Raw genomic sequence first — 12,951 nt, forward strand, 5'->3', positions numbered from 1 at the left:
ATCCCTTCGCTTCTGCCGCCGCCATACCACATACCCATCGCTTCTATAGCAGGACACTCTTGTCCCTATCAAAATCTCGATACCGCTAAAAAATCTGGAAGAATCCACTCGCGCAAGTAGGCAACGATAAGCACCAAATCAACTGGACAATAACACTCGCCGAAGAAGAAAAAAGATCACAAATCGATCGTTTCCCCTGTTTCCTCAACCTCCGACACCCCGTATAAATATGGCGCGCCACTCTCCGCACAGAGCAAGTACACAACACTGAGCTCTCACACAAACCAAGCAAGCTCTCACTCGTTTCTTGCTCAGATCACACTTCACACTCCACAGACGATCGAAATCAAATATTGTTTCTTCAGAGATGAGCAGTTGCTTCTCGACAACGTCAATGGGCGACCTGATCCCCGGGTTGCCGGAGGAGGTGGCGAGGGAGTGCCTCATCCGGGTGGGCTTCGACCAGCTGCCGACGGTGCGGCGCATCTCGCGGCAGTGGAAGGAGGAGGTCGAGTCGCCGGACTACAGCCGCCTGCGCCGCGCGGAGGGGCTGGCGCGCCCCGTGATCGCCATGGTCCAGGCGCAGCCCGAGCATGTCGTCGAGCCAGGACCGGCGCAGAAGCACTCGTCCGCGTCGTCGGCGGTCAACGGCGGCCCGGCGAACAACTACAGGATGGTGCTGCTCGACCCGGTGGAAGGGCGGTGGGCCTCGCTCCCGGTGCTGCCCGGCCCGACGGGCAGCCTTCCTCTGTTCTGCCAGGTCGCCGCGGTGGACGGCGGGCAAGGGAGGAAGCGGCTCGTGGTCGTCGGCGGATGGGACCCGGAGTCGTGGGCGCCGACTGACTCGGTGTACGTGTACGACTTCCTTACTGGCGCGTGGCGGCGCGGCGCGCCCATGCCCGGCCCGCGCCGGTCCTTCTTCGCCACCGCGGCCGTCGGCGGGATCGTGTACGTGGCCGGCGGGCACGACGAGGAGAAGAACGCGCTGCGCTCGGCACTGGCGTACGACCCGGACTCCGACGCGTGGACCGCGCTCCCGGACATGGCGGAGGAGCGTGACGAGCCGCGCGGGCTCTGCATCGGCGGCAAGTTCCTGGTCGTCGGCGGGTACCCGACGCCGGCGCAGGGACGTTTCGCCGGCTCCGCCGAGGCCTTCGATCCGGCGACGGGGGCCTGGGCCCCTGTCGGGGAGGTTCTGCTCGAGGACGGCGCTTGCCCGAGGACGTGCTGCGTGGCGCCGGGAGCCGAGCGCGTGTACATGATACGCGACGGTAACCTGGTGGCGCGCGACGGCGGAGCGTCTGCAGCATGGCGCACGGTGGCGTCCGTGCCGGAGGACGCCCGCACCGCGTCCACCGTCTCCGCGATCCCCGACGGCCGCGTGGTGGTCATCGGCTCCGGGTGCCACGGAGGGGAACAGACCGTGTACATGCTGCGCGACGAGGCCGGCAAGCCCGCGTCCTGGGCGCGCGCTCCGGCGCCGCCGGAGTTCTCCGGGCACGTGCAGGCCGCATGCTTCCTGGAGATCTGATTACCGAGCTATGTACAGAGCGATTTATAGTGTGTATATGGAGGTGTATTACGCATCGATGCGCATAGCCGTCTGCGAGCGCCCGCATTCTGCTCCGGCTTGCATGTCTCAAAGCTTCCATAGCGACCATGTAAAGTTGTAAGGAAACGATAATTAAACGAGTCCAGAAACATAATGTTCAGCTTAATCGTAATGTGCTGATCCCCGATGAGAATACGAAGTGGCTGGAAACTGGATGGACCTTCTAGAAGCTCTCGCTGGAAAAGGCAAGCTGTTTTGCTCTCTGTTCCGGAAAGAAACAGGGGGTGTTTGGTGTGGCTTTTTTTGGCTTTTGGCTTTGGCAAAAGCCACCAAAAGCACCTAAATAGGTGCTTTTTTTGGCTTTTGGATTTTGGAAGCCAAAAACAAAGATCCTATTCTTTTGGCTTCCAAAATCCAAAAGCCAAAAAAAGCACCTATTTAGGTGCTTTTGGTGGCTTTTGCCAAAGCCAAAAGCCAAAAAAAGCCACACCAAACACCCCCTAAGTGTTCGGAAGCTTCGGGAACGGCTTATTCTGAAATTTATGGTCACCCAAGGTCACCCAGTGGGACGTGTATGTGCCGCTGCCATCTTATCTCTGTCTTCAGGACAGCTTCCTCGACCGAGATGGGCGGGGTGGCGCTGACGTCTTATCTCTGGTCTTCAGCTCGACAGCTTCCTCGACCGAGATGAGCGGGGTGGCAGGCGGCTGCAAGATACTCATGCAATCCTCCACCAAAAAAGCTATCTTGGATATCACGGAGAATCGTTAATGGAATGCTTTTTTTTCAAAAAAACTCTCATAGATCTGAGACAGACGCGAAAGCCATTTTAATTATGCCACGCCATAGCCAGAGTTCTGCGAAAACTAGCAAATCTAATTAAGTCCAATATTTTCTAGATTTTAGTACTCCATACCTTTACTCCAAAGATTAAGGCTTACACATCCTCTGATCAAAATTAATTCGGTCCACTTTTTGTCTACATACACATGCAGGTACTCTAGAAACTTAACTACAATAGATACATCATACGAATCTAGATAAAGTTGGTTCAATAATATGGGTCGGAGGAAGTATTATTTTTAGAAAATCAAACTATGTATAATTTGACCAAGTTTTTACAAAAAAATTATTAACATGCAAAATACAAAATTAATATCACTAGATAGATAATGAAATATATTTTTATATGCTATCTAGAAAATATCATACTTATTGATAGATTTTCTAGAAGTTTGTACTTGGTTTGACTTTTCAAAAAAACTTAATCTTTGAAATGGAGGTAGTATCAATTATCACGAGTAGTTGGATGATATTTTTAATTTAAACGACAAATTATATCCTTTGTTTTACAAAACACCAACCTATGTATGGAGTATAGCAGCACTATGAGATGATAAGAGCCATGTAAGGATTGCAAACAATAGCTAAGCAAAAAAGTTTTTATATGTGCCGTAAGATTGGTGAGACAGTCCCGGGACAGTAGTTACATTTTAATGTTGCTAGAAGCCTGGTGAAATGAAGGTAATTAGGCGACACGAAGGAACCTTGTGATAATGGTGCTCGAGCTTGGTCCCTTTCAGTATTTGAAAATTTGGTGCCTCATCTTCTCCGTTCGCCAGAGAGATTGAGTATCTCCTCTACCTCATCTTTGCCCTTAAGTTTGACCACTTCCTTTATCTTATCTTCTCTCCCGAGCTCGGCAGTCTTCTCGGTACAAAAAGGTCCTCAATATCCTGCGAAGGGAAACATATTAATCCAAGTCCCAACTATTGTAATAAAGCATAAAAGGGGAAGACATGCGAGTCGAAGTAACCTTGTTCTCCGGACTCTTGATCCTCTTATAGAGGGCAGAGGTGCGAACATCACAACACCTTTCTCTCCGGGCTCTCCCTTGGCAGACATGACCCGGAAGAATGCAGGGGGAGATGCGCTGGAACGAAGAACCTGAGTTGATGGCACTGCGCCTTCTTCCTCGAGCTCTTCCTTGGTAGACATGGAGCTGAAGGGTGCGGGGGAAGAAGCTCTGGAACGAAGAACTTGAGGCGATAACACTTCATCTTCTTCTCCGAGCTCTCCCTTGGCAGATATGGCACAGAAGGGTGTGGGGAAAGAAGTGTTGAAACGAGGAACCAGAGCTGATGGTACCACGCCTTGTTCTCTGAGCTCTTCCTTGGCAGACATGGCGCGAAAGGGTGTGGGAGAAGAAGCGCTGGAACGAGGAACCTAAGCCGATTGCACCGAACCTTCTTCTCTGAGCTCTCCCGTGGCCGGAATTGTGTGAACAGAAGAACATGAACAACAAAGTTGGGTAGGTGAAAATGATAGTAAAAAGACTAGTTTAGTACAATAGTGCTAAAAATACCTACTACGACACCCCTTCTCGGTGTGTGTGTGTGGGGGGGGGGGGGGGGGGGGGCAGCAAAATCTAACAGCAAAAGGCCCACACGGGTTAGTGATAATGTGGTGTCTATGCTAACAATTTAGATCATTGTTTTAAAATATTTATCATGTTTATGAGATGTAACCAAAATAAAAGGAAGGAACTTAAAAAATGAACTACCTAATCTTGGAAAGTTCAAAAATAATTGACCTCGGGTCTAAAGGTAGTCATTTTTTCTTACATTTCAGCTAATTTGATGAAATTGGCAAACTTTTTCTTTGAAAAATTGCTAGTTATTGAAATAATATGACATACCTAAACTAAGAAAGTTTAGCATAATTTAGAGAAGTAAATTAAGTATTACAAAATAAGTTGAAGGTTAAACTACTTAATCCTAGATTTTGACCTCCATGTAACGAGTAAATTACATAAAACTGTTCTCCGAGTCACCACCGTCGGCTGGGTGCTCAATCTGGCATGGTGAATTTAGCTTTAGTGTGAAATATAGCAAGAGGTTCATAATGTAGTACTTCCGAATATTTCAGTATGTGGGTCCCGTCATCTAGCTTTAACAACAAAGAAAACCAATAGGGAACTACCCTTACAGTGTAGGGAACTAGTTCTAAATGCCAAAAGTCAAATTTAGCATCGGAGCACCTACTTGACACAGTTTCCTGTTTTTCTGGTTTTGAAACTACCTCTATAATATATATAACTAGTTCCAAAAACCTAAAAGAAAAATATGGAACAACTTTTTGGCTACACGCTGTGGTGCATCCCACCGATTTCAGGGAGATGGTACAAGTGTTTAGTGGCAGGTAGGCCCAACAATGCAAAACGTACAACATTGTTTAACGACTGGTGTTTATTTACTATAAATAAATGGTTGTTTGGAGCAGAAATTCCATCGGTCTACACAATACTTTCTCATAGCTGAGTTCTGGAGTAGATGCTTCCTCGTTCCTGCACTTCTTTTGTTTTATTGTTGTTATACATATTGTTGTTGATCTTCTGGTTTGGCCTTTCCTGCTCCTCATAGCTCCCGATCTTCTGGATTTTGCTCCATTTCACCATGATATTGCTCTGTGGTGGTTTTGGTATGAACTAGATGAACTGTGTGGTTGTATGAATGAAATGAAAGTGTTGTTGGTGATTCTGACCTGGTGATGTCAATGGATTGCATTGGATGCTGTAATTTTTGATTTTATAGTAAGGTTGTTGCCTTGCTGTGTGTCGACACAACAGTTCATGACTGTGCTGTTAGTGTATTGAGCTGCTCTATGTGTGAGAAGCTTGGAAGTGAGGGGCTGAGTCTTGTGGATGTGCTCGGCCAGGTCTGGTATTATCCCCTCTGGGTAATTTTCCTTAACCTCTAAGTGGCATTGCCACTTGTTTTGTTTGCTTCTTTTCTTTTCCTCTTGGAGGTGCTCAAGATTTGGAGGATTCAGCCATGGAAAACCAAGATCAACATGCTCCTAGTTAGGTTTAGTTTAGTTCTAGACTTGGATAACATTGTAATTTTCTTATTTGTTTATTAATTCATTTTGTATTGTAATAAAGGATATTGTAAATACAATGTATATTTGTTTGGATATCAATAAAGCTCATTGTTTCCTATTGCTTTTAATTCTAAATTCTTCTTGGGGATGCAGAGGAGGAGGACCGCATGGCAAGGCTTACCACACCGACGACGATGCAGAGGAGGAGGACCGCGTGTCAGAGGCGGCGGCGATGGCTATGGCTTAGGCCCTCCTGGGCAAGGAGGAGGACCGCGTGTCGGAGGTGGCGGCCATAGCTATGGCTTATGGCCTCCTAGGCAAGGAGGAGGAGGAGAGCAGGAAGCACTAGGCGGCCGAGCTCAACGCCGCCTTGGTTCGTCGTGAGGACAAACGCCGTCGGGCTGCCGAGCGTAGGATCGAGCGCCGCCGCCACGAAGAAGCCATCTGAAGATGCACGGGCAGACATCGATGGGGACAGACTCGGTGGCGGGGAGGAGTATATGTGTAGGGGGAGGCGTACTTGCGGCCTCATTATTATTTTCTATATTAGATGCGAGCTTCTTTTTTAACTAGCTGTTGAAACGTAATGAATCATTAACTAACATAATGTGTCACTTATAAGCCGGGCCCAACGGCCGATGGGTGTCGCAGACCTATTCATTCTCAAATTTGGTGGGTCGTGACGGAACGGGTCGATTCGTTTTGGTTGTATAGTTGGAGCATGCACAACTGATCCATCTGTCTGCGCAGACAATTTCAGATGCCCGAGGACTAATTGGTCGGCCCGCTGAACATGCTCTCATTGCACACAAACTCATGTTCACTATATCCACTACCCACTCGTACAAATGCAAGCGATTGCTTTTAATAACCGAAATATATTTGAGACGATTTACACAAAAATAACCCTTCGTTAGGAAAAAACGCATGAAATGATGCTTCGATCAAACTATTTCACGCTTTTAATCTTTTGTGTGGCGACTCTGTCTATGTGGCACCCGTGGGAGAGGCGACGCACATTGTCGGCTGGCAGGCTCGAGTTGCCAAGTATAACAGAATATTAATGCGTTTGCGAAGGGAGCCACACAGAAGAGTGTGACGGCCTTGCGGAAGGCGTCACACAAAAAAATTAGAAACGTGAAATAGTTTATTTTGTGCAATTTTAACCAAAAATGTTATTTTTTGTAAATTGCCTATATCTGAAGATGGCTGAACCCTTTATTCTCTAGACGTGACTTGCTACAGCGTGCAGCTTCCGGCACGCGGCGCGAGCCGGCCGCTCTCGTGACGGCGACCGACGTACGGGGATCGAAGCCGGCGGTGCAACGGTCCGACCTGCAAACTGTGCATCGGCCGACACCTATGGGGAGATCCTAGTCGTCGTAGACTTCTCTAACTCCAAGAAAGGACACGTCACACTGTCACAGGGTCACATCCACTGTGTTAACTCCGCGTGGAGCCTCATCCGCACCGGGCGCCTGCGCGCTGCCGTGGGCAGCTCGTGCAGTGCTTCCGTTCAGCTGCCGGCTGGCACGATGGAATGATAGTAGTACTCCGTATAATAAAAGGCGGCGGAAATGCTGCAAAAGTTGAAGAAGAACCGTGACCTGCGGCTGACTCGGACGGCGGATCTATCCGTTCCGAAGAGGAGAAGCCGACAAGGCAATCATTTCTTTCAAGTGAAGACAAGGCAATCATCGAGTGGCAGTGCGCGTATTTCGGCGAGAATCATTCAGCGAAACTCAATACACGTAAATTTAAGTAGTAGTATTTATATTTTTTCAAATATATTTCTCAAATTTAAGTAGCAAAAATGTGCATACTATTTTATACATGCCACAAATACACATAATTAAGTTGATTTAATACACACGTTAGTGCATCTATTACCGACATGCAAATTTCTTTTAGAATTTTCTAAAGTATAAAAATACGAGTTGAAAAATATGTTGACTTTTACACGGGCTCCACCTCCTCACGGCTTCCTATTGGCTGCCATATCGAATTCAGTAGCCATTGAGTCTACCAAATTGCTAGTAGGATTTCGAGGCCAATCTTGGCATTTCCCATTGGTTGCACGACGTATCCGCCGTGAGATCCATCCCTACCTGAGCTCGGTTTTGGCAGTGGCTTCGAGGAAATGAGTCGCCAATCGGATGCGTTTTGGTTGGAACCAATGTTTTCCGCTAGTGTTTCCGCGGTAGAAGGATGGTCAAAGCTTTCAATTTCGAGCTAGTCAAATGTTCAACAAACCAGCAGGAGATATCACTTGTTTCATACTCCAAACCTTTACGGTGTCTGCTTGTATATTTGCTAGTACGACACACAATTCATACTGCTTCAGGTAGTTCTACTTAAACCTTACTAGATGTCCTGTTGCGGCTCCATATGCTACGTCCCAATATAGTACCACAAAATCATGTGGTTCTCGATCTAATGAGAGATGCAATTCAGCTAGGCCTGTGGTATGAAAGTATCAGACAAGAAGTAATACACATGGAGGAAATTCAACTACTCCCTCCAATCAACTTTAACTGATTTGAATTTTGTATAAAAATATACTAAATTCGAGTCAATTGAAAGGGATCGGAGGGAGTAACTTATCTACTTCAGCCGTTGCCATACCACATGCGGCCCCTTCACTTTGGGCGGGCAACTGTTGGCCGCTACAGACACGGATGAGTACTTGTTGTATAAACAGACGTATGTCTATAACCAGGACTTGTTTGAAATTTTGGCCTACCAATCAGTTTTTTGGGACTAGATGTTTTCTTCCTGATGCCTCTCAATTTTAGGTATACACGTTAACATATTCATTATCACCGCAAATACTTCATGCTCAAAGATAAATTGAGCCAACTAGCTATGCGTCCCTCCTCTGCAGACACATACGTGCTCTTTATATGACCTTCCCAAGTGAACTATGAAAATTAATTTGGCACCTATATTTGATTTTGTGTATCTTTTTGAAATACCACTGTTGTTCCTATTTAGTGCTTCGGTACTGCGCAACCTGTGTAACAAATATTGCGCTTAAATAGCTAGGGCCCGAGACAGAATTTGGTGCTGTGTAATGGCTATTGCCCCAAAGCTAGAACAGAAAATATCATGTCCAAGATAGAAAACAACCATTAGCACATACTCCCTCCCTCCGTTCCAAAAAAAACTTCTTAATTTTGTCTAAATATTGATGTATATAGACATGTAATCGAGCCACGTGCTACTATTTACACACTTCTACAGAATGGTTTTACTGATAGGCTGAGATAACAAATGATAAACCTCGAGGACGTCCAATTTATCGTTTTCCTCATGCTGCTACCATATCCATGGGAGGACCAATGGTCCCTGTTGCCTTGGCACGTGCCCGGGCTTCACTTCCGCGCATGTCTGTCCTGAGAGGATTTCTAGCGTCGAATGAACGACTTCTCAACGAGCGTGCCCGAGCTTCCTTCGGCGCATGCCTAGCGAGAGACTGATTTCGGCTGTGACCAGCGAACTGGCCTTAACCTGCAAAAGGATTTGTGTGAAAACATCAGGTGTTGGTTAGCCCGACTCAGCATACGGGTGCTGGTTTGCCAAACCCAGCATCCTGGTGCTCGTTAGTCCGGCCCCGCATTCGAGTGCTCCTTTGGGCCACACCCGATCGGGAAAAGAGAAGTTTTCAGACAGCTCACGTCCAGACAAAAGTGTTCAAACAAATGGGCAAAGGAACATGACCCTGACTATACATGTAGCACCCCCAATGGCAGAACCGCACCAAACACCCCTCTCTCACACCATCCCTCTCGCCCCAGATTCTTCTTCTGCAAGAAGAACTCCATCTCTTCTTCCTCCTTCAGATCTCCATGGATCCCATGAATTGACTAAATCAGCTGCAACTCCAACACAGGCTCTCCTGCAGAAAAATGAACCCTAAGCCCTGTTTTCCTCCTATCTATTTTACCAGCAAACCCATCACAAAAACCCTACCCATGTAATCTCCAGAGAAAGAACATGCTTTGATGAACATCTGCAGTGATATGGCTAGGAAATCAACATACAACTTGGTTTTGTTCAACCTAGAAACTTGTGGGTATTTTTTCTCTAAATCAGTCGGACCCTGAACCTAACAAATCTCAAATTAACAAACCAAGTTGTTGGACATGAAAGTAGTGGGGGAAAAACTTGAACCTTTAAATGACAGGACTTTGAGAGGTGACCACCTAGTTTACTTTTGTAGCTTCCTTCCATGTTATGTATAGGCAGGTTGGAAACTAGAAGCAACATGTTGGACATGTCTAAAATGAAAAACTAGAGCAAATAGATGAACAATGTACCGTTAGTAGGAGTAGGAAAATAGCATACCCGTGGCACATAAAAGCAAGTTTCATTTTCATATAAAAGTGCATGCTGAGAAACAACATAGTAACAGAAACACCATAGTAGGCAGTGAGGTTTGCGAAATCGAAGGATAAAATTTGGAAAACCAAGCATGGTCTCGAATATAATATTAAAACTACTAGTAGTTCTACAACACTCCAAAAACAACTATCTTTATTTCATGGATTTTGAAACATATAGGCTGGAGAATGATTTTGATATTCTTGATATGTTGATGCCTCTTGACTTCTTCATCTTGAATCAAACCTGTATAGTTAATTCAATGAATTCAGTATCAGTAAACATGCAACCAAATCGGTAATAAAACCTACTAGTTAAAATAGGCGATAATTAGGCAACTCAGTGAATTCAGTATGCATAAGAAGTTACAAGTTTGAACTTAGATAGGTCCCAAATCAGACAATAATCATGATGTGCGCAGACACCAACTACTGTCTAATACTTATATTGTACATGCTTTAAAAACCACTAGTAATCCGTATTCAGTACCAAAATGATGTATCCTTCCTATTTAGTAATTAATGGGTCAAAGTACTAATAAGGTTTTTTTTTCATGATTCCAGATGTCAGGATTGGATCTGAATGCTAGTACAATAGAAGAAGATGACATTGACATGGAGCCTCCTTTTTGCACTCAAGCTGCACCAGAAGAGATGGTTGAAGAATCTTCAGACCCAATGGTTGACGACCATGAAGTTGGTGGTGGTTTCAATGATCACAGTGGTAGAGGCCCGCAAAACAATTCAGCGTCACACAATGTTGGCAACAACATCATCTCCACGACTACAATGCCTACAGAATCTACCACTTATCCAGATTTAGAAGAAGGTGCAATTGACGAAGCTGGCATGCCAGGACGAAGAATTACTTGTTGCCGGCCTTCATTGATTTGGCCGGTATGTTGAGTTTCAGAAGACTCTGCCGGCCAACTCTAATGGACGACATGTCTGAGATTGCCAGATCAGATGGTATTCGATCGTGCGCAACCATGTTTCTCTGACCGTTTGGTTTCAGAGGGAGCGATGCGAAGCTCTGCAGTCTGCCAGCGTGGGACATGTGTTTAGTTCCAAGGTGAAGTCAGTCGTGGAGAATGGCATGGAAGCCGAGACCCGAGGACTGATAATGGTGGTTCGAGTCCTTGTGGTGATGAGATTTTTTGCTTGGCGATTCGTGACTTGGAGCAGCGGCATCGATAATTGGATGCGACGACACACGAGAAATTCATAGTTTAAACTTGTAGGGTGAAAACCCAATGTTTTATCTTAATTGGTTGTGGCTGGCGATGGCATTAATTGGTTGTGCCTCGCAATGGCCATGTTGAAGGCATTGTTTTGTAAGCATGGGTGAAAATCTATGATCTATGATCAAGATGATAATGACCTTGTGCATTGTTCCCTTCTTGAAAACGTTGCTTTGGGAGATGATAGATTTTCGGTGATGTGTTGGTGGTGTTTGATCCGCTGCTACAAGAAATAGATCTCTGTAGTGGGACTTTTATTTTCTATAATTCATATTTTTTTGGTTGTATGCATCTGTATTGTCATTATGGCAATGTGTTGTTAAAAATGTTAGATGCAATTGGTATTTTCGCATATTAATATATTTACTTTGTCGAAAGAAAATAGTTGCACCGTGGTATACTTCAGAAAATTGGCAGGCATGTCTAGAATTGCAAAGGAAAAAAATAACTTAAGGACTCCTTTGTTTCATATGATTTGTATATAAATTGTGTAGGTCCTTATAAGAAAATTTTCTACAATGTTCGATTTGTAGAAACATATGATATAGAATTTTAGTGTAAATTATATAAGAAAAAACATAAGTATGTCATGAAATATTTATTTGCTACAATCAAACACACTTCATCTTTCTATAGAATTGAAGTAGCCATAATATCCTAATTTTTAATTTTTCTATTTCTATACGTTTTCTATCCTTTGAATCCTAGAACCCCTAAGTAAGAGGTACAAAGATCGAAAATATGGTGGAGAACCTAGGTGCCAGCGCACCTGATTTCAAAAAATTCGAAAAACGTCATTTAGATGTTTCAAAAAAAGTTGAAATAATTACCTTGCGTACATCTCATCTCAATACTTATCTGGGAAAATTTTCAGAAAAAAATATGGCCGTACGTCACTCATACAAAAAAGTGAAAATGAAGTTTTGTTATGCTGTGAATAGTATACGTACAATCAATATACTATGAACAATACAATTTGTTATTTTTGTGTATGCTACATACTTTCATATTTTAGGTTGCAAATTGACACGCACATACCTACATATGTATCCCACACACATGATTTATGCCGATTTTTTTGAATCAATTTTACTATTTTTTTCAATTTTATTGCTAAAATCGGGTGTGCCAGCACCCAGGATCCAAAAATCCGCGTCCGTACAAAGATCAACTACTGGCTACTGGCTAGGATAGCAAGTGATAGATCGAAAAGTGTATTTGACTAATGAGCACCAGTGCTCCTGCAGTTTAAAAAAATTCGAAAATCATACATATTTGTTTTAAAAAAAAATTGAAAATAAATCTAGACATAATAAATGACGTAACCTACAAGCGTGTAAAATTTTAATATGAAATTCTCTATATCGTAGACTACATAAAAAGACAAAATTTGTTGAAATTTGGAGATTTGAAATATGCATACCCAGATCCACACGTTTGTTATTTTTGTGTAGCCCAAATTTTTTTGTATTTCAAAATTAAATTTTACACGTTTGTGAGACAATTCATTGGCTACACCATGATTTTTTCTAATTTTTTTAAAACACATAAATTTGATTTTTATTTTTTAAAAAATAGCATGAGCACTGGTGCGCACGAGCAGCAAATCTCTGTCCGTGATAGATAAACTACATCCATGAAATCCATCTTATCCCTTCGCTTCTGCCGCCGCCATGCCACATACCCATCGCTTCTATACCAGGACACTCTTGTCCCTATCAAAATCGCGATATACCGCTAAAAAATCTGGAAGAATCCACTCGCGCAAGTAGGCAACGATAAGCACCAAATCAACTGGACAATAACACTCGCCGAAGAAAAAAAAATCACAAATCGATCGTTTCCCCCTGTTTCCTCAACCTCCGACACCCCGTATAAATATGGCGCTCCACTC

The 12,951-nt window shown here is 44.3% G+C and overlaps 1 protein-coding gene across 1 annotated transcript; it reads left to right on the forward strand.

Moving 5' to 3' along the window:
- The first annotated feature begins 367 nt into the window (after nucleotides 1–367).
- On the forward strand, nucleotides 368–1,718 carry LOC124683785 (F-box/kelch-repeat protein At1g80440-like). Its single transcript, XM_047218236.1, has one exon. The coding sequence runs from the start codon at nucleotides 368–370 to the stop codon at nucleotides 1,529–1,531; it is 1,164 nt and encodes a 387-aa protein (XP_047074192.1). The 3' UTR covers nucleotides 1,532–1,718.
- Nucleotides 1,719–12,951: the final 11,233 nt, after the last annotated feature.

This window comes from Lolium rigidum, chromosome 1 (genome assembly GCF_022539505.1).
Source record: "Lolium rigidum isolate FL_2022 chromosome 1, APGP_CSIRO_Lrig_0.1, whole genome shotgun sequence".
NCBI classification, from domain to species: Eukaryota; Viridiplantae; Streptophyta; class Magnoliopsida; order Poales; family Poaceae; genus Lolium; species Lolium rigidum.